We start from the raw sequence: 27907 nt of genomic DNA, 5'->3' as shown, positions 1-27907 counted from the left end.
GAAATAATAGATTTCAAGTTATAAATAATTGTAGTTATATATAAAATCATTTTTTGGCCTGACACTTCAAATATTTTAACCTTACGTTTTATACGATTATATTTCCAGGTAGTCAACATCATATTCTTTCATATCTAGAATTACAGGATATGATCATAATTAAGTGATCTATTAAAGTCATTTATGATGTTAATTTTGTAATGTAGATTGAAGCTTTTCAGAAGTGTCCAAAATACACAACACAACATATGGAAAACAAAAAAAAATACTTCCTCAGTACAGCTGGAAGATCATTCAGTGGTGTCATCCGGTAGAGGTTTGTACTCAATGTTTAAGTTCATAGCCGACAGGTTATTTTTCATAGACTTACTGCCTTCTGTCCATTTTAATAAATAAAATTTAAAAAGTTGATATTAGATCTTACTAGGAGTATTAATTTTACTGTCTTCATTAAATCCACTTTTAAAATTATAGTTAACTAAATATTCGAGTTTCAAAAGATGTTTGGGTAAAAAAAACACTTATTTTATGCTAATTACTTCTGAAGAAAAAAATAACTACCTAAAATCTTGTTTTCTAAATGGCCTGGTGTCTTTGGATGGGGGTGGCTTTTGTTTTGAAGAACAAGCCTGTGGCTCCTTGCAAGGAAGACACTTTTGCTGGAAAAGAAACTGGTACTATTTTTCTAAAGGAGAGGTAACGTGGGAGGAGAGCAGGAATTTATGCTGGAACATGGATTCTAGCCTTGTGAAGATTGATGACATCCAGGAATTGGTATGTTCACTTAATTAACCTTTATGAGAAGCTTGCAAAGACTGAGTTAGGCTACCTGTGTTGGCTTTCCTTGAGTCTTATTTGACTGCAAGGTGGAAACACTTGTGTTTGTAGAGGAGAAGGCATCCTTTAAGGGACCTAAATAATTTCACTTTCTAAAGCAGCAGAGGTGGCTTGCTTTGTGTGCCATGGAATTATATTTAGTCCTTATTATTTATGTCTTCGTGATGTATGAATTATAAAAAAAAAGTACCTGAATGAGTGAATTAGTTGGCACTTAATTTTAGTGATTCTTCAGAGCCCTAGAATAATAAAGTATATTTTAAACCTTCTTCTACAATATCTCTATGTATTTCATAGGTGTCAAAAGAGAAACCATTACAATTTTCTTTTCATAGAAGTTAACTAAAGTGGAAAAATAATGGAGTGTGTATCTGGGACAGAGAACAGGAAAGAAAAGTGAAATGGAGAGAGTAAATTGCATTTGGAAATAAAATCAATCTTTTGCTTAACATTTGAGTACCCAAAGAAAACATTTAAAATGAATAAAATATAACTGAAATAATTACAAAATTTATACACTACTGTAATGTTTACAGTGTGTCAGATCTTTGTATGCATTATTTCAGTGCATAAAAACTTCCACATAGGTAATGCCATTCCCATATTTTAGACAAGGAAGAAACTCAAGGAGTTTAGTTTGTTTGCCTTTGCTCACATAATAAGTTAATTGCATAATCTGCTTTAAAATTTGTGGCTAGAGTTCTGATTTCCATAGCTGTATGATATTCGTGGTATCACATGGAGAGACGTTACTTAGTCATTCTCTAGGTGATGGGAATTTGGGTTGTTTCCACTGCTGTTGTGATGAGCGGCTCTTCATTAACCATCCTTAGACACGTCAGCTGTGCACACCTTTCATGTGTCTCCTCTGCAGTTCATCACAAACTTCTGTATGAGTGCATTTATTGGGTATTTCCAGTTTTACAAAATAATTTCACAATATTTTTCAATATGTTTTGAAGATATTCTATTATTTCCTACCATCCGGAAAACTTGTGTTTGCTCTCTGTAAAGTATTTCCTTGTAGCCTTGTTTGCCTTTACTTGATCTCTAGTGAACCTGATATCCTTGAATGTTTATTGTTCATGTATGTTTTCTATGAAACATCTACTCTTGATTTTTCTCCTTTTTTATTATTATTTTTCTTTTTTAAAGATTTTTTTATTATTTATTTGACAGGTAAATCCCTTTCTGGTTTGTAGACCAAGTCTTCTGTACTGTGTATGTGTATGTATTGTTGTTATACTCTTGATAGAAACACATACACACAATTATATGAATAATCATATATATGAAGTCTGTTGAGATACAATCCACTTACCATACAATTTATTCATTTAAATATAATAGTCAACATTTTCTGGTATATTCATATTGCTCAACAATAACTACAATGAATATTAGAACCCTTTTATCATCACATTGGAAATCTCTTATTCATTAATCATTGTGCCCCATTTTCCCTCAAACTTACCATTCCCAAATAATCACTAATCTATTTCATGTATCTACAGATAACTACTATTCTACGTATTTTCTAAAAATAGTATCACATAAAATATGGTCTTTGATGATTGACTTCTTTCAGCTAGTAGCAAACTGTTGAAGTTTTTTCACATCATAGAGTATCTCACTTTTTTCAATTTTTATTGTCAAAATTGTTCTGTATAAATATAATGAACTTATTAATTCTTTATTCTTATAATCACTTTAAAAATAATGCTGCTATAAAAATTGTCATGCAAGGTTTTGAATGGACACATCTTGTCATTTCTCTCAGAGTTATACATAGGAATGCGATGGCTAGGACATATGGTAAATGTATGCTATCTATACTCAATCTTTTGAAGAAATGTTGCACTATATTCCAAAGCCACTGTTCCATTTTACACTTCCAATGGTAGTGTATGAAGGTCTCATATCTCTGTATTTACCAACACTTAATTATATTTCTGATTATCATCATCCTTCTAAGTGTAATGTGGAATTCATTTTCTTTTTGATTTGCATTTCCCTAATTACTAATGGTGTTGTGCATCTTGCTATGTGGTTTTGGCCTTTTGTATATAGTCTGTGATGAAATTCCTATTTGAATTCTTTTCCTATTTTTAATTGGATTGTGTTGTCATTGGGTATTTGGAGTTCTTCATATATTCATATATTCTCATTATTCCTTATCATATAAGTATTTGCAAATATTTTCTCCCATTTTTACTCTTTTGATAGTAACATAGACATAATTTTGAGAAAATCCAATATATGAATTTTCCTGTGATTTCTTGTGTCACTTTCGGTGCTATAACAAAAAAAAAAAGGAAAAAGTAAAAAACACTGCTCAGTCTAAGATCATAAATTAAAATTAAAATTTATATAATCTTCCAATATTTTTTTCTATTTTAATTCTTACATTTCTTTATTGTTCATGTGCACTGTTCTTAGTTTTTCAATAGTGTTTTGTGGGTTTTTGGAGTATAGGTTTTATACTTCTTTTTAAAAAAGAGTATTTATTTATTTGAATGCAGAGTTACAGAGAGAGGGAGATAAACAAATAGATCTTCCATTTGCTGGTTCATTTTCCTAATGGTTGTAATGGCCAGGGCTGGACCAGGCTAAATGTGACGAGTGTGGCAGGGACTCAAGTATTTTGACCATCTTCCACTGTTTTTCCAGGCACACTAGCAAGGAATGGATCAGTAGCATGTTTCTGCATGCTTTTTTTTTTTTTTTTTGAAAGATTTATTTATTTGTTTTTTGAAAAAATTACATAGAAGGGGTTGGGGGGAGAGAGAGAGAGACTTCCATCTGCTGGTTCACTCCCTAGATGGCCACAACAGCCAGGGCTGGGCCAGGCTGAAGGCAGGAGCCCAGAGCTTCCTCCTGTCTCCCATGTCGGTGCAGGAGCTCAAACACTTGGACCATCTTCCGCTGCTTTTCCCAAGCAATTAACAGGGAGCTGAATTGGAAGTGGAGCAGCTGGAAAACAAACTGGCACCCATACGGGATGTCAGCATTGTAGGCAATGGCAACTTTTCCTGCTAAGCCACAGCACAGGCACCCTCTACGTTCTTTAAAAAGGTTTTACCTAACCATAGCTTTGTTGATATATGACACATAATGAGTGCTTTCTTAATATTTTCTGGATTGAAATACGTTTACATTTCTCACTAATGAATGTAGCATCTTACAGCAACACTGAGACAAGCAATTTTGCAATGCTTGTGTGGGATTCATTTGGCTCTTGAATAGAGAGGAATTTGAAAGCACGAAATCCCATCTGAGTGGCCTCCTTAGTTGTAAAAATTACATCAACATGAGATGTTAATGGGTGAAATGGGGTCAGGAGTATATGGGAACTCCTTAATTACATCCCAATTTGTATTTTGTTAATTTAAAATTAATAATAAAAAGAAATAGAGAAAGAAAGTTTCAAATAAGTGTTTGGGAAATAGAGAGCCAGAGGGAAGATGAAGAACATCTTTAATATAATTCAAGTTATATAATTAGACTGTATGAACTCAGCTTTCTAATTTTTATCTATTACTCCTCATTAATTAATGCATATTCAGAAAAATTTACAAAAGGATTTTTCCTTTTTATTTTTTTTTTAGTCTCGGGTCCTAAGAGAATTAGCTTCATGTCAAGTTTCAGCTTTATCTATTTTTCAAATGCAATTTAATAAGTACCTTATTCAATTATTTTTAAACTGTGGCGCAAGGGAGAGCATTCGGTGCACCTGTTAAGATGGTGCTCGGGAATCCTGCAGCCCTTTTTGGAGTGCCTGGTTTCAGTGCCACCTCTGTTGGTGATTTCAGCTTCCTACCAATGATAACAAGTGTTGGCTGAAGTTCTGGGGTCCTTCCCACCCATGTGGGAGACCAGGATTAAATTCCTGGCTGCATTGCTTCTTGGCCTTTTGGTGAAGATCAAGTGAATTCCTGCCTACTAGTTTCATCTGGCACAGTTTTGGCTGTTGTGGGCCTTTGTGGCGTGAACCAGTATGGGAGCCTGCTCTCTCTCTCTGCCTTTCAATTAAATAAATTTGAAAAAAAAAAAAAAAAAATAGCCGGCGCCACAGCTTGCTAGGCTAATCCTCCGCCTGTGGCGCCGGCACCCCGGGTTCTAGTCCCGGTTGGGGTGCCGGATTCTGTCCCGGTTGCTCCTCTTCCAATCCAGCTCTCTGCTGTGGCCCGGGAAGGCAGTGGAGGATGGCCCAAATCCTTGGGCCCTGCACCCGCATGGGAGACCAGTAGGAAGCACCCGGCTCCTGGCTTCAGATCAGTGCAGCGCTCTGGGCCATGGAGGCCATTTGGGAGGGGGGTGAAGCAACGGAAGGAAGACTTTTCTCTGTCTCTCACTCTCACTAACTCTGCCCGTCCAAATAAATAAATCAATAATATATATATAAGATATTCTAATATTCCCTTTTAAGGACATAGTCTGATGAATGTGATATTAACTTTAAGCCTATGAAAGTTTATCCTCTAAATTATAAAGACTATAGCAGAAAATTACCTTTTAATTATGGAAAGTCGGGATAATTATGGGTAACAACAATAATGATTGTATTTTAAAAATTACTAAATTAATGAAGATATTTTGTCACATATCTAGAACCAAAATCCTGTGTTGATTTGAAAATTAATAAACATTTCATAGAATCCACATATTTAGAACAATTTACATCAAATTGTAATCAGCACTCAAATTTTTTTTGTCATTTATGATCAAACTACACTAACCATAAGAATTAGAGTATATAAATATTTAAGCAAATTATCATCATTAGACTTCCTAGAAAAGGATAGCAAGGGCATTCATTATATGCTTTTAGGGAAGAAATATTGAGAATATGTTTATTTCACAAAGAGAAAGAGTTACTTTCCTAAAGAAGAATCACAAATGGGTAAATAGAATAAATGTAGATATTTATGGAGGAATAAATATACAGAGTGATTCTTCTGTTGTAGATGGAAAGGGAAAAGATTAGCTCAAAGTATTTATAAAATATATACGGTTTCCTAATGTGGATAGTGGTGGCGTAAGGAAATAATATGAAAAAGTTCAATGAAGATTATATTGTCATGTAAAAAGACACTAAGCTATTTAAGGTCTTTTGAATTTGAAGTGACTACTAAGTGCCAGGAGGAAATATCTAGCAAATGTTGCAGTTGTAAGATTGCAAATCAGAAAAAATATCATGAAAGGAATTGTGCCTCTCAGTTATCCTTTTTTAAAACAAATTTATGGGGCTGGCGCTGTGGTGCAGTGGGTTAAATCCCTCGCCTGAAGCACCAGCATCCCATGTGGGCGCCGGTTCTGGTCCTGGCTGCTCCACTTCTGTTCCAGCTCTTTGCTATGGCCTAGGAAAGTAGTAAAGGATGGCCAGGGTCCTTGGACCCCTGTGCCTACATGGGAGAAGCTCCTGGCTCCTGGCTTCGATTTGGCACAGCCCTGGCTGTTGTGGCCATCTGGGGAGTGGAGGACCTCTCTGTCTGTCTCTACTTCTCCCTGTGCTCTGTTTTTCAAATAAATAAAATAAATTTAAGAATTATTAAAAGTCATTGTACATAGATTTGGACTACTCTTTGATGTTTCCATGCATTATGCAAAATGTACTGATCAAATAAGAGTAATCACTTCTCCATCTTTGATGTTATTTTATGATTGGAGCCCTAAAGTCCTGTTCTTATTTGTTTCTGAAATGTGGAATGAGTTACTGTGAACAATAATCGCCTCACCATGCTGTGTAACACTGGAACATATTCCTCCGATCCAGCTATTATTTGGTGCCCATTCTTGATTCATTTTGAGTTGATTTTTGTACAGAGTATAAGGTAGGGGTTTTATCTCAAACTTCTGCATGTGGGAATGCGGTTTTCCCAACATCATTTATTGAAGAGGCTGACGCTTCACCAAGGAATACTGTTAGCACCTTTGATGCATGGGTTTATTTCTGGGTTGCCTATTTTATTTTGTTAGTCAATGTGTCTATTTCTATGCCAGTTTTCTGCTATTTGGGTTATCATAGCCCTGTAGGATGTCTTGAAATATGGGATTGTGATGCCTCCAGCTTTGATTTTACTTACTTTTCAAGATTTCTTTGGCTATTCAGGTATTATGTTCTTGCACATGAATGTTAGTGTTGTTTTTCTAGTTCAGTTAAGCACATCATTGGTACTTTGATAAGGATTTCCTTGATTTTGTAAATTTCTTTGGGTATTTTGGACAACATTTTGATATTAATTCTTTAAACCAAAAATATTTCTATTAACATTTCTTTAATCAGTGTTTTGCAATTTTAATTGTAGAGATTTTCATATTCTTGGTTAAATTTATCACAATGTATTTAATTTTTGTAGTTACTATGAATGGGACTTTTTACAAAGTTATTTCTCAGTAGGACCATTGTTGGTGCATAAAAGTGCTACTGATACTGTGTGGTGATTCTGTATTCTTCAACATCCCTGAATTTTCTTATCAGTTTTAGTAGCCTCTTGCTGGAGTCTTCTGGTTCCTTATATAAGGAATCATGTCATCTGCAAAGATGGGATAATTTTACTTCCTCCTTTTGATTTGTACAGCCTTTACTTCTTTCTCTTAATAGATCTGGCAAAATCTTCTAGAATTGTATTGCATCAGAGTGGTGAAAGTGGACATCTTCTCTGGTTTCAGATCTTAGTGAGGCAAAATTGGTAAAGATTTGAATCCTTACCAGAATGCTTACGTTTACCGATCTTTCTCAAAAACCTTAGTGTGAAAAGTAAAAATACTGAGACTACAGCCTTATGCTGAAATCCAAATACCTAAGCATGCAGACAGTTTTTTTACAACTTGCTTTTTGCTTCCTTTCACAGCTCTTCTCCCTCAGATCCCTCTGGTTGTACTCATTTTGCATTACCCTAATGTGCCTTGTCCTCTCATTGAGCTAATTCAAAAGTCAGTTCCTATAATCTAGAATTTTACAGTGAATCCTCTTTACTCCCCTACCGTTTTCCCACCCATGGACCACAAGCAAATTTAAGGTCATCACTAACTAAGTGAAGCCCTGCTACCATTAGTCAGTAAACCCATCCTCTAAGTCCTAACACCTTGTAATAAAAAAAGACACCCAATCATTTGCGCTATTTGCATTATCTTCTTGTTACAATTAATAAGCTCCGCAGGTTTTATATTTTTCATTATTCTATCATCAAGTTCTGATAAGATGCCATGTCATTCATTAAATGGAATGTGAGCATGGAAATCACAAGCAAAGAAGAGATTCCTAAAACAACAGGAAACGAATAGTCACTAATGGTAGGCATTTGGTGCAGTGGTTGAGGTACTGCTTGGGATGCTCATATTCCATATCAGAGTGCCTGAGTTTGAGTCCTGACTCTACTCCAGATTCCAGCTTTCTGTGACGCTCATCCTGGGAGGCAGCAGGTGATGGCTCAAATCCCTAAGTCCCTTCCACCCACGTGAGAAACTGACTTGAGTTCCCAGTTCCTGGCTTCAGCTTAGCCTAGCTCCATGTGTTACAGGCATTTGGGAGATATTTTTATTTCTCTCTCAATAAAAATAAATGCAGAAAAAATTGAAAGGCCTTTCATTCTAAAGATTATTTGCCATATTAAAATTAAAACTGTGCCTTTTATTTAACTCTGTGTTATGTTTTCATTGAGCTAATGTTGTAGAGTTAAGTTTTTCAGTGTCATCATGCAGTCCACCCACAGAAGTGTCCTTTGGAAAATCCAAAGCAAGAGGACAATTCCACCTTGAAAGACAGCATTTTCACAGGCAACTCAGTCAACACAGGTATGTAGTGTAGGTTAATGACTGAGATTTTAAGTATCTTCTCTATGTCCCTCAAATTTCTAGTATCTTTCTCAATCTGTATTTTCATATATATTAAACCAATTGTATAATACAACTTTAACTCTTATTTAGTTGAGAAAAAAAATCACTATTATCAGAGGGGTTTTTCTGCATCCATTACATTATAGTCTATTATATCACTATTTACCAAAAGATTACTTTTGTTAACAAAAAAAAATCTAAAATACTTTATCAAATTCTCTAATCATTGTTACCCAAATATGCTCCAATATAGCTGTCTGTTTCAGGTACTGACTTGAGATCAGCCTGTATGGATTTCTTAGTTTGGAGAGCACAGAGAAGCCGTTTCCCATTCGGAAGTCCTTCCAGTAGAGGCTATGAAGGAAAACACCGGTCCTGTAGGAAATTCTTTGCTACGCAGTGTTAGCAACATCGTGCATAACGATGGAGGATACAAGGGATGGGATGCTCTTCCCAGACCAGAGCTTTTTCCCCAAAAGCAGAAAGGAAGCCCATGAGTCTCACAGAATACACAGGGCTGGAAAGGGATCCTCGGCTCTGTCCAGCCTGGACCATGGTGCTCAGGATGTGTCCCGAGTGGTCTCTGGGGAATGTTCTGTTTTCCAGGTGGCAGAAGTGGCACATGTAAACTTAAGTGGATGTGTTGTGGAGAAAACTGTTATTATTTTTCAAAAGAATCAAAGAACTTTGAAGACAGCAAGAAATTTTGTGAGAGAATGGACTCCAAACTTGTTTCAATAGAAGATCAACAAGAACTGGTGATGTGTATTTCCTGTTTTCCATTTTACACCATATGTATGTAGGCATTACCTGTTGGCTAACTCATTTTTATTTAAAGCAGGGCATTTACAATTTTTTATTTTATTTTCATTTTATTTGAAAAGCAGAGAGACAGAAGGAGATATTACATCTACTTGCTCACTCCCCAAGTACCCTCAACAGATGGACCTGGGCCAGGCTAAAAACCAGAGCCAAAACCTCAGCCCAGGACACCCATGTGTGTGGCAGGGGTTCAGCTACTTGAGCCATCACAGCTGCCTCCCAGAATGTGCATCACCAGGGATCTGAATTCTGAAGTGGACAAAGGACTCAAACACAGGCACTCCTTTTTGGCATCGAGCCTTCCAAAGGGTCAACCTAAGAGCTGCACCAAATACGACCTCTTGGCAAACTATTAATATCTAATAACATTTGAATCCCATTAAACAGTATAAAATTACAATATATAATTATAATATATAATTATACTTTAATTCAGAACCACACAGTTCTTATGGCAAACAAGAAATGCAAATATATGATATGAGAATTTTAGTAATTCATTTAATTCTTCCACAATTAGAATTTTCAAAGTATATATAAATTAAACCTCAAGTAATTAGGAAAAATGGTCCTTAAAATATATCATGCTTGATCAAGAAAAAATGTGTATCTCATACTGAGTTTTCTCATATTGGAAATTTAGCTTTAGCCTCTTTGGCAAAAGTCATTATACCTATAAGGAAAAGCAACCTGAATCAGTGTGAGTAATGAGCCTTAAAGTAGAAGAAAAAACTCTACATGGATTTCAGATTGGATCTCTGCCACCATGTGGAATGCCTGAATGGAATTCCGGACTCCTGGTTGTGGTGTGGCCCAGCTCTGGTTGTCAGGGGCAGTTTGAGTGTGAACCGGTGGATAGATGCACTCTCTTTGTTTCTCTCTCCCCACACTTCAGATAAATAAAAACTAAAGTACCACAATGTGCTGCATAACAACACTTTTGGTCAGGGTTCGATAGTATTTACAATGTTGAGCCCACGAGGTTATATTACCTAGTGATGTCATAGCCTTAAGTGTTGTATGCCTTCATTGAAGGAATCCTAGCTACTTTTATGCAGTTACTTTTCTAGTTGGCCTATAAACACTGCACCTAATGACAAAGAGACTCAGGGTGTCCTTTTCAGAAGAAATAAACAAAGGGCTTCTGGAACAGAAATATAAGACAGTGTTGTTACAAATCTTAGAGCTGTCACACTTGGAACTCGAAATTCACAGCTGACTTGGATCAGAACTCATATTTGAATCACAAATTTGAATTTTGAAGGGAAGTTAACAAATTTCAGTTCTAAGTTGAAATAAACTTATTTAAAATAATTGTCAGTAAGGGTTTAGTTAGGTTGTTACCTTTAATGAAGTGTTAGCAACTGAGGTTCCATTATTTTAATTAAACAAATTCTGGGTGAAGTTGATCCTTATACCATTTGATATTCACATTAACAACAAAATTAATATAATAATAGTAAATTTATTACTTCATTTTAGGAATCTAAAATATTATTAATTATAGATAATGATTCATTTATCACAGAACTTCATTCGGAGTCAAATATCTTATTTTTCTTGGATTGGGTTGTCCCGTAAAGGAACCAGCAGTCCCTGGACATGGGAGGACAACTCAGTACCCCTTCTCAAAATGTAAGTCTCTGGGATAGAGAAGAACTTGCAAGCCCTGTAATCACTGCTTCTGGTTTATAGTTCCAAAATCATACAGCGAAAAAATGCACACACACATGTATGTGTTAATTCACATATACAGGCACATTTACCCAGTGCATGGGCACATAGACGTGTGTGTGCCACACACACACACACACACACACACACATTCCAGAGGAGCTAAGCTCAATGTTGAAGATGAGTTCACGGAGAAGGGAAGGAGTTTTTCAATGTGAAGTCTATGTGTATATTTCTCACATGATTCTCTCTAGGGAAGCTTAGGGCCCTGTGGGATAGTCTCTGTAAAGACAAAAAGATACGCCTCCTTCACTTTGGACCAGTATAGCTGATTATGTCTGCATTAATATCTCATAGTATTTATTTGTTCTTATTTTATTTTAAGTGATTGGAAAGAGTCAACGAGTGGAAACTGTGGAAGTCTAACAGCATCACAGATGACTGCTTCTGACTGTGCCAGACTCATGCACTCTATCTGTGAGAAGAAAATTACATGTCGTTCAACTTAATGCTGGGAACACCACCAACAAAAAATAATAATTTTTTCTTAGGAAAAATTCAAACCCTTGGGAGCTCTGGAGTCTTCTCTCACTTCAGAGCATCTGCATTTTTAAAGAGCTCTACCTATATTCTAGCCTGATTAAAATGAGGTCCAAGTATTGGTCTACTAAAATGAGATGCCAGAGACTTTGGAATTCTACCATTTTCAATTCAAGACTTCATGATCACAGCATCTATGAAAACAAGATGGACCAGAACAGTTTCAGGACTCTGATGAGGGTCAGGAAACAGAGCTGGGAATACTCTTCCTGCAACTCACACACTTTCGTAGATAATTCCATAAATTTCAGGCACTATTGTGCAATTCGACTGGGAGTAATTGGAGTGTAGTAATTAAGGACAGTATTTCGTATGAAGCATGTATGCATTTCTGTTTGAATCTTTATCTCTTAGGAGAAAGACAATATGGGATCTGGAAGGAGAAGAGAATAGTATCCTGAATCCATTCTAAATTTGAGGACTGCACCATACCTAATAGTTGTATGTTCACTGGCAAGTGAAAACTTTTGAATCTGAGTTTCCTGATCAGTAGAAAACTTCCAAAGTGTTTTCTAGAGTGCCTGTCATTTTACATTCCAGCATACATGAAAGCTCCATTTGTTTACATCCTTCTGATATGTAATATTGCTAGTTTCTTAGGTCATTTTAATAAGGGTGTTGTGAAATTTTATTTGTGATTTTAATTATATTTCCCTAATGAATAAATTATATTGGGAAACTTTTTGTGTGTATTGTTTCAACTGTATAATTGTATAACTACTTCTTATATATGTATTCAAATCTGTTGACCATTTTATTGGGTTGTTCATATTCTTAATATTGTTATGAAAATTGTTTATATATTCTGCCTGCCAGTACTTACTTAAATAAAGGTTGTATAAATAATTCCTTCCAGTCTTTCATTCTCTTAATAGTATCTTTAGACACTGAAGTTTTTTCGTTTTTCTTCTTAAAATTTTATTTAAAGTATACAAATTTTATATAAACAGATTCTGGAACATAGTGATACTTTCCACCCTAACCTCTCTCTTGCCCACACTCTCGCCTCCCCCTTATTTCTCCCTCTCCTATTCCCATTCATAATTTTTACAAATATCTATTATCTGTTATATTACACTCATAATAATAACCCTACACTAAGCAAAGTGTTCATCAAAGAGTATGAAGAAAAAAAAACATTGCTGCTCAACAGTCAAGACAAGAGTTGATAAAAATCACATCTCAAAGTGTCAATTTCATTCCTATAGATTACCTCTTAGGTACTGCATTAGATAGCACAGATCAGGGAGAACAGACAGTATTTATCTTTTGGGGATTGGTTTATTTCACTAAGTACAATGTTTTCCAGTTCCATCCATTTTATTGCAAATGACAGGATTTCATTTCTTACTGCTGTGTAGTATTCCATAGTGTATATATATATATATATAAATATATACACATATACATATATATATTTATATCATAATTCTTTATCCAGTCTTCATTTGATGGACACCTGGATTGATTCCATATCTTGGCTATAGTGAATTAAGCTACAATGAACATGGAGATTCAGATGACTTTCATATGCTGATTTCTTTTCCTTCGGGTAAATTCCCAGGAGTGGGGTGGCTGCATCATATGGTAGATCTACATTCAGATTTCTGCGGTATCTCCATGCTGTCTTCCACAGTGGCTACACCAGTTTACATTCCCACCAACAGTGGATTAGGGTACTTTTTCCCCACATCCTCACCACCATTTGTTGTTCACTGATTTCTGTATGAGAGCCATCCTAACTGGGGTGAAGTGAAACCTCATTGTGGCTTTGATTTGCATTTCCTTGATGGCTAATGATCCTGAGCATTTTTCAGGTCTGTTAGCTGTTTGAATTTCCTCTTGAAAAATGTTCAAGTCCTTTGCTCATTTCTTAACTGGATTGTTTGTTCTGTTGTAGTTGAGTTTCTTGAGCTCCTTGTATATTCTGGATATTAATCCTTTATCACTTGCATAGTTTGCAAATATTTTCTCCTCTTTACTTTGCTGAGCTTTCTTTTGCAGTGCTGAAGCATCTCAATTTGGTGTAATCCCATTTGTTAATTTTGGCTTTGATTGCTGTACTTCTGGGGTCTTTTAAAATAAGTCTTTCCTATGCCACTATCTTGCAGGGTTTCTCCAATGTTCTGTGGTACTGTGATGGTATTGGGTCATGGACAAGGTCTTTGACCCATTTTGAGTGGATTTTTGGCAAGGTGTATAGTAGGGGTCTAGTTTCTTGTTCTGCATGCAAAGATCCAGTTTTTGCATCATCACTTGTTGAAGAGATTGCCCTTGCTTCAGGAATTGAGTTTAGCTTCCTTGTCAAAGATAACTGATTATAGATGTGTGGCCTGGTTTCTGGAGTTTCTATTATGTTCCATTGGTCTATCCATCTGTTTTTTGCCAAGTACAAGGCTGTTTTGTTATAACTGCTCTGCATATCTGCATATTTATCTAAAGGAATTGACAGCAGTATATTGAAGAATCCTTGCACTTGCATGTTTAATTCAGAATGATCACAGCAATCAAAATATGAGCTCAACTTAAGTGTCCCTAATGGATAAAAATGCTGTTTGGAATATTACTCATCCATAAATAGGATGGAATTCTGTCATTTGCAGGAGCATGGAAAGAATGAGAATACACTACTTTTATTGAAGTAACATACAGAAAGACAAGTACTAACTATTTTCACTTTTATATGGAAGCTTAAACATTGACTGGAATAGTGGTTACCAGAGCCTGAAAAACAGGTAGCAGAGAGAGTGATGGGGAGAAGATTGTTTATTGGTACAGAGGTGCAGCTGGTTATGAGAAATAACTTCGAATGTCCTATAACAATTGAATATTTCAGGTAGCTAGATTTGAATGTACCCAACATAAAGAAATAATAAGTGCCTGAGTTGATAGATATGCCAGTTACCCTTAGTGGATCATTACATATTGCAAACATGTATTAAATATCATACTATTCCCCCAAAAATAGATATAATTACTGTCTTTGTGCCACTCAAAAATAAAATATATTTTTGGTTGAATTTTTTTATTTGCAAAATTTATTTCAAGATTTAGCAATTTTTAAAATCTTGTCATATTCACTTCATATGTAGCTATTATATACATACATTCACTCTTTTCTTGAAAACAGGGATTTTAATATCACATGGAATTCATGTCAATGATCATGAAGTGAGGAAAGGAAGGTGAATTGTTATATATATGATACAATTCAGTGAAGAGAACACTTCTACCTTTGCATATAGTAAACAATAAGAAATTCATATCATTTTAATACATTATATATTATTATCCAAATATGAGAGAACTTTTGATATTTGTCTTTCCTTGTCTGGCTTATTCCACTTAGCATAATGATCTATAGTTGCATTCATTTTGTTGCAAACATTAGGATTTCATTCTTTTTTAGTGGCTAAGTAATATTTCATCACACACATATTCTTCATACAGTAATCAGTTTATGGACATATAGGTTTATTCCATATATTTGCTATTAAACATTAGGTTGCTGTAAACATGGGAGTCTAGGAATCGCTTTCCTTGTGGAATTTGTTACTGCAGGATATATTCCTAGAGGAGGGATGGCTGAGTCATGTGGCAGAAACATTTTCAGTCTTTTGAGGAATCTCCATACTGCTTTCCATAAAGGTTGTACTAATTATTGAAGAAGGGCTTATTCTTCTCACATATGTAAGGAAAAGATCTTGAACAATCAGCATTATTAATGTATTGTGGCTTCAGGCATCCACATTTTTCACCCACTTTATTTGATTGACGGAAAGTCCTATGTCAGAGAATATATTTATTTTAGAATATCATTCTTTGGGCAATATTTCATTGTCACAATTTAAAAATGTGTGTGTGTGTGTGTGTGTGATTATTAAGTGAACACAAAATCCCTCTGACAGATGTACAGGTGGCAAATCAGAAAGTATAAGTATTTCTAAAGCTAAGGGACAGTTCATGCTGGTGAATGACTGCAGATGAGGACTAGGTACACAGAACACAGTGGGTAGGCTTTAGATGGGCTCACTCTGGAAGTTCTGAGACTTCAGCAACTCACCGGAGTTACTAAATAAGGTAAGGTTATTAGTGACACATTATAATTAGATACAATGACAGCTCCAGTGTCCTGTGACTCAGATTGATGTGCAGATAGCAGGAGGCCACAACCCCGTCCTCACCTTCAGCACTAGGAGGAGCTGGTTGGCATTTCACACACAAGGTGACCTTACTCCCACTGAGCTCATGTCTGCTCCACCAAACAGAGTGTTGATATTTTGTGATGTTGGACAATGAGAATATTCAACATGGATTCTAAGTTATAGGACTTGCTATGATATATGGAAAAAGTATATAATTTGAATTTCCCAGCAGATATATGAGTCTGATAATAATAATTTCAAGTCACAAAATTATTATTGACAGAAGTCACCAACCATTTAACTTTGGCACATTGCTTTAGTTGTGCCTTTTTTAGGTATCCCACTGCTCTTTCCTGGTTTCCTCCTTTCAATCTCACTACTTTTCTTAGGACCCTTTTGTAATCATCCTCATCACCACAATAGCTAAATGTTTGGGTGTCCCGTGGATCAGGGTCTGGATATCTCAGCAATCAAAACCCCCACAACAGGCGCTGGCCTTGTGGCACAGTGAATTAAGCTGCTGTTTGAGATGCCAACATCCCATATGAGCTCTTGTTCAATTCATGCCTGCTCCACCTCCAATTCAGCTCCTGTCAATGTGCTGGGAAACTAACAGAAGAGAGCCCAAGTCCTGGGACTCCCGTCACCCACATGGGACACCTGGATGAAGCTCCTGGCACATCCCTGGCTATTGTGGCTTTTTGGGGAGTCAACCAGGAGTTGGAGGATCTCTTTCCAACTCTGACTTTCTAATAAAATAAAGCATAAAAAAGTACTCAAAATATCATCTCATAGTGTCCACACCCCTGCATACATTGACACACATTAAAAACACAACCCTAGGACAGATTCTTTACATGAAGTTTACAATCATGTACAACATGTCTATGTGACATGCCCACAGATATCAAAATGTATAATGGATGTATCAAACTTGTCAATAATACTGAATGCCGGATGCTCCTCGTAGCAGTTAATGACAGCTCTACTGTCATCATTGCTGGACTAAAACCTGGCAGCCATCTCTGAATTCTCTTCCTCTCACACATTTTCACAGTAGGTCTGGCATCTGGTTCCGTTTCCCAGCACCCTCCCTACCTCTCTTGACCAAACCACCACCATCACTCACTTGGTTGATGACAACTGACTTTCAGTGTGACTCTCTTAGTTGCAATCCATATCTCCCATTCACCACCTAAGGACCACACAATGTCCAGGGGACTTTTTAAAATAGGAAGGTTGTCCTTGTCATCCCGCAGCTCAAAACCCTCCAAAAGACAATCACTGCACTCATTAAGAAGTCAAATTCTTAGGGCCGGTGTCATAGATCACTTGGTTAATCCTCAACCTGCGGCGCTGGCATCCCACATGGGCGCCGGGTTCTAGTCCCAATTGCTCCTCTTCCAGTCCTGCTCTCTGCTGTGGCCCAGGAAGGCAGTGGAGGATGGCCCAAGTGCTTGGGCCCTGCACCCACATGGGAGACCAGGAGAAAGCACTTGGCTCCTGGCTTCAGATCGGCGCAGCGCTGCCCGTAGCGGCCATTTGGGCTGTGAACCAACGGAAGAAAGACCTTTCTCTCTGTCTCTCTCTCACTATCTATAACTCTACATGTCAAAAGAAAAAAAGAGAAATCAAAGTCTTTCTGTGGTCTCTCATTCCTAGATGATCTCATCCATGTCATCTCTCTGACTTACTTTTCCTTCCTTACTCAGATTCCTCCAGTATCACAGATCCTCTTCCTGTTTCCTCGAGAAAACCAAATGCACTCCCCCATCTCTACACCAGTTAGTCTTCCTTCCAGGATGCTACCCCATCAGAGAGCTCCCTTAGCTTTCTCATTCACCTCCTTTAAATCATTATAACAACACCATTATCACATTAGATCACCTGTGTCTCCCCCATTAAAAACATAAAACCTCTTCCTTCCACTGCCCCCAACACGAACTGTACTCCCTGACCCAGCAGGGACTGAATAGTGCTCCATGGCACTCAGGATCCTCTAGTACACTAAGTGATTTCCCACCTCATAGAATGTGAAATGCAAACTTACAGTTGTTGAGCAAGTTTCGTGTTGTCCCGCCACTTCCACTCATTTTTATCTTCTTTTTGGTATAATCCAATCCAGTAAGTGTATTTGATGTGTGATTGAATGAAATTCTGTGCACAAGTTAGAATTACTAGTATTACTCATTACATCAATAATAGCCTTTTATCTACAAAGGACTTGTACAAAATACTAATCATTTCACTTATGACAATCTTAGTTCATCTACTGTGCAGAGAAGCCATGGAAGTCAAAGTTCTAAAAGTCTGAATCTCCTGCATCTTTGTGGCTTGAAAGATATCAAGAAAGGACCATGGTGAACTTCTTTAGAAAGACACAAAAATCTCCAAGCATAATACTAAACAAGTGATTGGTAAGTATGGATTCATTCAACTTAGAACTTCTCTTCATCAAAACACGCCTTGAAGAACATGGGAAGGAAAGTTTCAAATTTGGACATGCATATAGTAATGTAGTGCCAAGAACAAAACATTAGTTCATGTAAATCAATTGGAAAGAAAAATCATCCAAAAGAAAAAAATGAAGAAAATGTTCATAGAAAACATGTATGAACAATAAAGGATATCAAGTTCAGTGGAGATCAAGTAAAGGCAAACAAAGCTACAAGGAAATGCTTTACATAGAGCAAACACAAGATTTTAGGATGGTAGGAAACAATAGAATATCTTCATACTAGCAGAAAAAGCAAATTGAAAAATATTGTGGCATTATTTTGTAAAATTGGAAACACCCAATAATTGCACTCATACAGCAGTTTGTGATGAACTGCAGAGGAGACACATGAAAGGCGTGCACAGCTGACGTGTCTAAGGATGGTTAATGAAGAGCTGCTCATCACAACAGCAGTGGAAACAACCCAAATTCCCATCACCTAGAGAATGACTAAGTAACGTCTCTCCATGTGATACCACGAATATCATACAGCTATGGAAATCAGAACTCTAGCCACAAATTTTAAAGCAGATTATGCAATTAACTTACTATGAGAGCAAAAGCAAACAAACTAAACTCCTTGAGTTTCTTCCTTGTCTAAAATATGGGAATGACATTACCTATGTGGAAGTTTTTATGCACTGAAATAATGCATACAAGGATCTGACACACTGTAAACCTAACGTTAGTGTATATTTTCATAATTATTTCAGTTATATTTTATTCATTTTAAATGCTTTCCTTGGGTACTCAAATGTTAAACAAAATATTGATTTTATTTCCAAATGCAATTTACTCTCTCCATTTCACTTTTCTTTCCTGTTCTATGTCCCAGATACACATTCCATTATCTTTCCACTTTAGTTAAATTCTATAAGAAGAAACTTATAATGTTTTCTCTTTTGACACCTATGAAATACATAGAGATATTGTAGAAGAAGGTTTAAAATATACTTTATTACTCTAGGGCTCTGAAGAATCACTAAAATTAAGTGCCAACTAATTCACTCATTTAGTTTTTTTTTTTATCATTCACAAATCATGAAAACATAAGTAGTAAGGACTCAATATAATTCCATGGCACACACAATAAGCCACCTCTGCTGCTTTAGAAAGTGAAATTATTTAGGTCCTTAAAGCATGTCTTCCCCTCTACAAACACAAGTGTTTCCACCCTGCAGTCAAATAAGACTCAAGGAAAGCCAACACAGGTAGCCTAACTCAGTCTTTGCAAGCTTCTCATAAAGGTTAATTAAGTGAACATACCAGTTCCTGGATGTCATCAATCTTCACAAGGCTAGAATCCATGTTCCGGCATAAATTCCTGCTCTCCTCCCATGTTTCTTCTTTTTTAGAAAAATAGTAGCAGTTTCTTCCACAGCAAAAGTGTCTTCCTTGCAAGAAGCCACAGGCTTGTTCTTCAAAACAAAAGTCACCCCCATCCCAAGACACCAGGCCATTTAGAAAACAAGATTTTAGGTATTTAATTTTTTCTTCAGAAGGAATTAGCATAAAAGAAGAGTTTTTCTGTACCCAAACATCTTTTCAAACTCGAATGCTTAGTTAACTATGATTTTAAAAATAGATTTAATGAGAAGAGTAAAGTTAAAACCTAAAACTCCTCATCAGATCCAATATCAACTTTTTAAAGTTTATATATTGAAATGGACAGAAGGCAGTAAGTCTATGAAAAATAACCTGTCGGCTATGAACTTAAACATTGAGTACAAACCTCTACCGGACAGCACCACTGAATGATCTTCCAGCTGTACTGAGGATGTGTTCTTTTCTTTTGTGTTTTCCTTATCCTGTGTTGTGCATTTAGGACACTTCTGAAAAGCTTCAATCCACATTACAAAATTAACAACATAAATGACTTAAAAGATCACTTAATTATGATCATATCCTATAATTCTAGGTACAAAAGAACATGGTGGTGATTACTTGGGATTATAATCATAGATAAAGTTAAAATATTTTTGTGTCAGGCCATAAAATATATTTTATATAAAACTACAATTATATGTAACTTGAAATCTATTATTTCCAAGACACATAAAAAGTAGTGTTCATTTCATAAACTGGAAACAAAGGAAATTAAAAATGAACTAGATTTTATGCCATCTTTAAATAATGGTTTCTCAGCATGTGACTCAATTTAGCATTTACATATTGACATAAGGGATTTGCCTGTATGTATAATGAATGCATAAAATATGCACGGCAAATGAGTTCATATAGCTATTTCTAATGTGCAAAAGGAAAGTTAAAAGTCTAAGAGAGAAACAGCAGTTTCTTCCATTAAGTTGAGAATAAAAATGTAAAATAAAAAGCTATTGTTCTATTTTTAAAAAATGCCTGTTGTCCATATCAGGCACACAAGTTTGCTTCCTCGGTCCAGTTCCTGATTCCCACTTTCTGTTCATGGAGATGCTAGGAGGCAGTAGTGATGGCTCAAAGTGAATGGGTCGCTGACACCCACATGAGCGGATTGCATTTCTGTCCCACATCTGTGACCCAGCCCAGTCCCCGCTGTTGCAGACTTTAAAACTTAGATAATGAGAAGGTGGGATCTCTCTCTCTCTTTCTTCCTCCATCCCTCCCTCGAATAAAAAATTTGAAAAAAAATCACTCACGTTTTTGTCACACAACAGAATCTTTTCATTTCCAATGACACCCCTATGTACCAACATTAAATTTTATCTGGTTGTAAAAATCTAGCAATATCAAATACATAGTCCCTCCATGTCCCCTTCACAATAACTGTAACTCTTCCTCCAGTTCAGCAATCTATTACAGTGTCCATATTCTAGACCACAACTAAAAAGAAAAAAAAAGACTTCTTATTTTTAAAATCCACCATTTCTTGGGCTAATCGATTTCCTTCTCTTTTTCTTATTGCCCATCCACACCCACACAGCTGCACATACTCACACATATATCCTAACCCTATGCTTGCCAGCAGGAGCACAACACAGATGATTCCCAGGATTACTGTGCATGGGTTTGCTGTAAAAAATTTAAAAAGTGGGTATATAATGAGCTTGGTAAACAGATAAGAACCCAAGCAGGATAAACATTTATGCTAATTTTTTTCTACCTGGCATTATGTTCTCAGAAATCAGAAAACAAGAAAAGTTACCTCTTTTTTTGTGAGCTAGATGTCGTTTGCCTTCCTTTTTCTTTGCGTGAGACAATTTCAGTTCTGAGTATGTCACTTTCTCCTCAGTCATTTCTAAGAGCTTCAGGCTAAAACACAGCAAGGACCAAAGATGTTTCACGAGACATAATAGATTCACGAATAACGGGAAGAGCTACAGGAATGATACACACTCGGGCCTGTAGAAAGTGAACTATGATCACAGTAATTCTGGAAATCACAGAAAAGAATTTTAATAAAATTTATCCTATTTATCTGAAAGGCATAGATTTCCAGAGAGAGAGAGATGGAGGGAAAGTTAGAAAGAGAATTTCTCTCCACTGGTTCACTCCCCAGATGGCTGGTGTTCTAGGGGCTGGGCCAGGCTGAAACCAGGACCCAGGAGCTCCATCAGGTTTCCCACATGGGTAGCTGAGGTCCAGACTCTTGGCTCATCTTCTGCTGTCATCTCAGGCACATTAGCAAGGAGCTGGATCTGAAGCAGAGCAGCAAGGGCACAAACGAGCACTTTCATATGGGAACTGGCATGGCAGGTGCTGACTCAACCCACCCCATCACAGTGCTGGCCCAGGAAAAAGTGATTTAAATTCCTTTTTGTGATGTTTTAGAAGAGAGATCCTATTTAGTTTATGGACATACTGTTTAAATTTTTAAACTGACATAAAGTAACTTAATTAGTTGCCAAAATTTGGGACTGGATATAATTTGTACATAAATATCCAGATATATACCTTCTCTTGAAAAATTAACTTGTTACTCAGTACATGTATTAGGACCAAATGATCAGCACAATATGACAGAGGCACCTCCTACATGAGGGACACACACACACACACACACACACACACTAATTCAATGAACACTCCATGTTGCTGAATCATCTTCTCTCACACTCCAGCACTCATTTATCTCATCCTGATAGTCACTAACCTTCATGGATATGACCTTAGAGTTGAGAAAATGAAGAAATGATGGGATTCAAGGTTGGGGCATATGAAAATACCATTAACTGAGATAAGCATCACTTGTAATTCTAACAGCAAGTCTACACAAAGCTGAGATCTTCAAATTATAAATGAGAAACAAGTATTTCCAATATATCTCCAGGGGCCTGTGCCATTGCACAGTGCGTTAATCCTCCACCTGGGGCACCAGCATTCTATATGGGCACCCCTTCTAGTCCTGGCTGCTCCTCTTCCAATCCAGGTCTCTGCTGTGGCCTGGAAAAGCAGTAGAAGTTGGCCCAAGATCTTGGGCCCCTGCTCCTGCATGGGAGACTGGTAAGAAGCTCCTGGTTTCTGGCTTCGGATCCCACAGCTCCAGCCATTGCGACCATCTCGGGAGTGAACCATTGGCTAGAAGATTTCTCTCTGTCTCTCCCTCTCACTGTCTGTAACTCTACCTCTAAATACATAAACAAAATATTTAAAAAAATCTTAACTCAAGGTCATATATTTTCTGAGATAACTGATTTTTGTGCTGTTATTTTTGTCTTATATCTATATACATAAATATCAACAAAATGAATTGGTAAATATTAGACTAGATTTCTTTTTATTTTATTTTATTTTATTTTTGACAGGCAGAGTTGACAGTGGGAGAGAGAGAGACAGAGAGAAAGGTCTTCCTTTGCCGTTGGTTCACCCTCCAATGGCTGCCGCGGCCAGCACGCTGCGGCCCGCGCACCGCGCTGTTCCGATGGCAGGAGCCAGGAGCCAGGTGCTTTTCCTGGTCTCCCATGGGGTGCAGGGCCCAAGCACCTGGGCCATCCTCCACTGCACTCCCTGGCCACAGAAGAGGGCTGGCCTGGAAGAGGGGCAACTGGGACAGAATCCGGCGCTCGACCAGGACTAGAACCCGGTGTGCCTGCGCCGCTAGGCGGAGGATTAGCCTAGTGAGCCACGGCGCCGGCTAGACTAGATTTCTATTGATAGAAAATAATATTAACAAAAGTTTCAAAATTTATCACAAGTGACATCATGCTAAGGTAATTTAAAGTTTGGGTTACTCATTGCTAGCCAGATAAATAGCATCCATTGTGATGAGAAATAAAAGTACATATATAATGTCTTATAAAAGGAAATAAATATACTACAAAACAAGTGACAATTTTAAAAAATTGCACGTCTGACTGTTTAATTTTTTTGATAAATTATTCTGATCCACTCCTGCCCTCTCCTCTAGAATAAAGGTAACTTTAGATGTTAACATGGATCATAGTTTAACCCCACCTTTCTACACATCTCTCCCGGAGCAAGTGCTGCTCTATTCCTCTGCCATCAACAGGGTGAGAGGCGACATGGAGATGGACTCACACACCCACAGTAGCTGCTGTCTGTGTCTGTACCTTGGGATGTCCCCAGCTGGAGCACAGGCTTGGTCAGGAGCAGGCGAGCACGTCCCGGCTCTGCTGGCTTCACCTCTGCTGTGAGACCAGGCGGGTCCTGATGTGTGAGACCGTCCCTCACAGAGACCTTGTGTGAAGGTGCAGACGATCACATGACACTGATATTCCCACACAGAAAGTTTCCAGTGGTGTCAGTGTCTCACTTGTCACCCCCAAGTGTCAGAAAGGCCATCAAGAATAAAATGAAGTTGTATGGCCATTTAAAATCTAACTACAGCAATTACTATAGAGCTTGGAAAATGAAAAAAAAAAAAAAACAGGCATGAGGTTAGGGAACAGTTAACAACAACATTACTAAACCTGTAAAATATGAAAAGTGAAACACCCATATCCTGCTTAGCCTGATTTCTCCAACTTCGCTTTTATAGTATATGTAAAATCTGCAAATGTAATATAACTGGTAAACATAGAGAAATGTCATATATGCACACACATTGGCCTATATGTTAAAAAAAGCCACCCTAAGAATATTCAGACTGATTATTTTACAGTAAATATAAATGTATACAATCCTGGGTTGATTGATTTAAAACAGCACTTTTTCCACTTATTCTCTTCAAATTATCTGAAGAAACAGATTCTCCTTAAATAAGGAAGAGACAGCTCTAGCAACTGAAAGACTTAACATGTTGCGTAGGCTTAAATACAGCTCTTTTTAAAGCATCAAAGTCAAAATCTTCTGATCCACTAATTACAGCCATAGCTGTCAAAATTCAAAAGCTATTTGTTTAATCCACTGAGCAGCCCTATGCCCTAATTAACCCTAGAAGTAGGTGCTAGTTTGTAACAAAAGCGATTGTTTTCTTCAGATCCAACACATGGATCTTCACACCTAATAAGCTCTCAATGTTCTCACACTTTTAATTCTCAAGAAAGTGAGTAACATCAGCTGAAATCCATGTCTGTATCAGCTTCCTCCTTTATTTATGTTGAAGGTATTTTCCTGTGTCTTGAAATTCCTTCCCTCATCAGCCCCTTTAAATTAACAGCAACAAAGCTAGATTCTCTATCAATTCTTTTTTGAGATTTGCTTTTTGGCTTCCTCTATTTTTCTTTAGAATCTCTCTTCAGGAGGTAGGTCTCTGACATAAATAAATGTATTAAGGATGGTGATTTTTTTTTAATACTCCAGGCAACCAAGCTTTCTCTTAAAGGCAAACATTAGTTTTAAGGCATGGCCAGGAACTATGATCTTCCAGGCTCAGAGATAATTATTATTCTGTACAGCTAACGTATATCTCTAATCTAACAACTATTATTCATTGGCTAATTATATTATCACCAAACCTCTCACCTGTCATTAAAACACCCACACACCTTTACACCCAAAAATACCAATCTATTTTTAGCACCTCTCAGAATATTTTCTTTACTTCTTTTCTATATGAAATGTATATACTCTTTAAGGTACACATAAGTACCATTCCTTTGTCATTATTTAATACCAGGTTAATCTAGATGGTATCACAATTCCAAACAAGAAAAAAAACATTATATTGAATCATGAAGCATTGATAACATAGTAGAAACCAAGATATAACCCAAGATGAAATGAATGTCTTAGTTCATAAAATAAGAACAGGAGAAATGCTCATGGAAACACTGCAGCATAATAGTTTAAATATATGAACCTGGAATGCATACAGTTTTGAAATAATTTATCAAAAACAAAGATCCAGGAGAAAATGTTTTTAATTTTAAATTACTTCTTATAAACCTCTATTTCCATGTATTTTTAATTTAAGTTGGTAAAAATTTAAATGAGTGTGAGAAATGATTACTTCAATAGTCTGTTATATTACAATAAAAATAGAGATCAATTGGTTATTTAGGAAATAAATCAGAATCTGTGTGAACAAGAAGTGAAAAATGAGAGGACATGGTCTGCTTCATTTCTGACACTTAGAGTATTTTACCTGCAATTTTTGCTCAATAACTGATATATCAGTATAATCAGTCTAATTGGGATCATGTTTACAGTTTTGTCATTGGTGTCTGAAATTTTGGCTTTTGTTTCCTTCTTCTCATCACTTTTTACTTTGCTTCTACAGTATCATAAAAGTGTCAGCAGAAGCAGAGCCATAGTGAAAAGTCAGATGCTTCCTCATACCGACAACTGCTCATGCTGTTTTCCCAGACTTCCCATCTCAAGTATACAGTTATGGAATTATAGTAAGTTGAGTTTGGTTGCTATACAGGAAATGTCAAAATAACTCTTATGGTTTTCTAGCAATCATTTCAACGCCATTTTGGCAAAAGTGACAATGCAAAAAAAAAGAGCTTTCTGAAATGTTTAATTTTCCAGGTATTTAAACAGATATTCAGTGTATTATTACTTGCTAGGTTGCATGAAAGTAAGCGAACACAGCTAGGAAGTGAAGGGGACATGGTGCATAAATGCATCATGGGAACTGTGATTGGGTCCTGGAGCCAAAAGACATCCATGGAGAAATGAATGAGACCTGATCAAGTCTGACAAGTAATTAATGGTCACAGACCAACAGGGGCCTCCTGGATTTGACAAATGTATGATGTATCATTGTATGGTAATGCAGGATGATTACATGAGGGTAAACAAGCTGAGCAGAGTATTTAACCTCTCTGTATTATCTCTGCCGCTTTTCTATAAATCTAAAATTTCCTCAAAATTAAAAGTTGCTTCTTAAAGAAGCCTAGTAATATCATCATATCATTTCCCATGAACTCTATACATGGAATGTGTCATTACAGAGAAGGTGTTGTAAGCCTTCAAAGAGCTGTTATCTGAGAATTTTTGACTCAAAAATTGAGCAGGTTAAGAATGGAATTACTGGGATTGGCTTTGTGACAAACAGATGAAAATGCTGCCTATGATTCCAGCATCTCATGTAGCTACTGGTTCATGTCTCAGCAGCTCCACTTTTGGTCCAGCTCCCTGCTTATGGCCTGGGAAAAGCAGAAGAATGTGTCTAATTCTTTGGATCTCTACCACCTATGTGGGAGACCAGGATGAAGCTCCTGGCTCCTGGTTTCAGCCTAGCCCAGCCCTGGTAATTATTGCCACCTGGGGAGTGAACCAACAGATGGAAGACCTCTTTCTTTTCTCTGCTCCACTCTCTGTAATTCTGACTTTTCTTTGTTCCTTTTTTAAGAGAAGACAAAATATATTTAATTATATAATTTAACACAGTAGTTTGCTCTAAAAATAGAGAATTCTGGAGCTAATGTTAGCACATTGTATAGTAAGCCATATTTGGAGAGGGGAGGGTCTTTATTACTGATACAATTTCTGTCTTAGTTATTTATCTATTTAGTTTTTCAATGTCTTCATAGCTCAATTTTGGTAGGTTTATGTGTACAGGAATCTATTCATGTATTCTAGGTTACCTGGTTTGTTTGCATGCAGCTCTTTGTAGTAATTTCTGATGATACTTTTTATTTCTGGGTTATCTGTTTTTACATTTCCATTTCCATCTCTGATGAAAAATAGAGTAAGCTGGGGCTGGCACTGTGGCGCAACAGGTTAAAGCCCTCACTAGCAGTGCCAGCATCACATATTGGCGCAGGTTCTAGTCCCGGCTGCTCCTCTTGAGATCCAGCTCTCTGCCATGGCCTGGGAAAGCAGTAGAAGATGGCCCAAGAACTTGGGACCCTGCATCCATGTGAGAGACCCGAAATGGGCTCCTGGTTCCTGAATCCTGGCTTCAGATCAGCGCAGTTCAGGACTTTGGGACGAATTGGGGTGTGAACCATCAGAAGGAAGGCCTCTCTCTGTCTCTCTGCCTCTCTTCTCTCTGCGTAATTCTGACTTTCCAATAAATAAATAAATCTTAAAAAAAAAAAGAATTAGAGTATATCTTGCATTCTGTCCTAGCCTATAGGGTTTCTCATGAGCAGTCAGCTGTGAATTTAATTAGAGATCCTTGACATAATCTGGTGTTTCTCTC

General features: G+C 36.9%; 2 protein-coding genes across 2 annotated transcripts in view; both read right to left on the bottom strand.

Annotated features, from left to right (window-relative positions):
• Window positions 1–27907, bottom strand: part of LOC149124718 (C-type lectin domain family 7 member A-like) — a 63516-nt gene that overhangs the window by 21084 nt on the left and 14525 nt on the right. Inside the window, exons 2-3 of the mRNA XM_089303324.1 lie at window positions 21557–21663; window positions 21349–21423 (exon numbers count right to left, since the gene is read on the bottom strand). Coding sequence (XP_089159450.1) covers window positions 21349–21423; window positions 21557–21663 — 182 coding nt within the window. The remainder of the gene's footprint in view (window positions 1–21348; window positions 21424–21556; window positions 21664–27907) is intronic.
• On the bottom strand, window positions 14638–20282 carry LOC108175720 (killer cell lectin-like receptor 8). The gene is made up of 4 exons (XM_089304856.1): window positions 20147–20282; window positions 19681–19832; window positions 17968–18074; window positions 14638–15556 (listed from the first exon to the last, which is right to left on the bottom strand). Exons 1-4 carry the CDS (start codon window positions 20265–20267, stop codon window positions 15427–15429), a joined length of 510 nt encoding a protein of 169 aa, XP_089160982.1. The 5' UTR covers window positions 20268–20282; the 3' UTR covers window positions 14638–15426.

Source organism: Oryctolagus cuniculus, chromosome 9 (genome assembly GCF_051225735.1).
Source record: "Oryctolagus cuniculus isolate XC-2025 breed Fujian yellow rabbit chromosome 9, ASM5122573v1, whole genome shotgun sequence".
Lineage (NCBI taxonomy): Eukaryota > Metazoa > Chordata > Mammalia > Lagomorpha > Leporidae > Oryctolagus > Oryctolagus cuniculus.
This window is presented reverse-complemented; position numbering and strand designations above follow the sequence as displayed.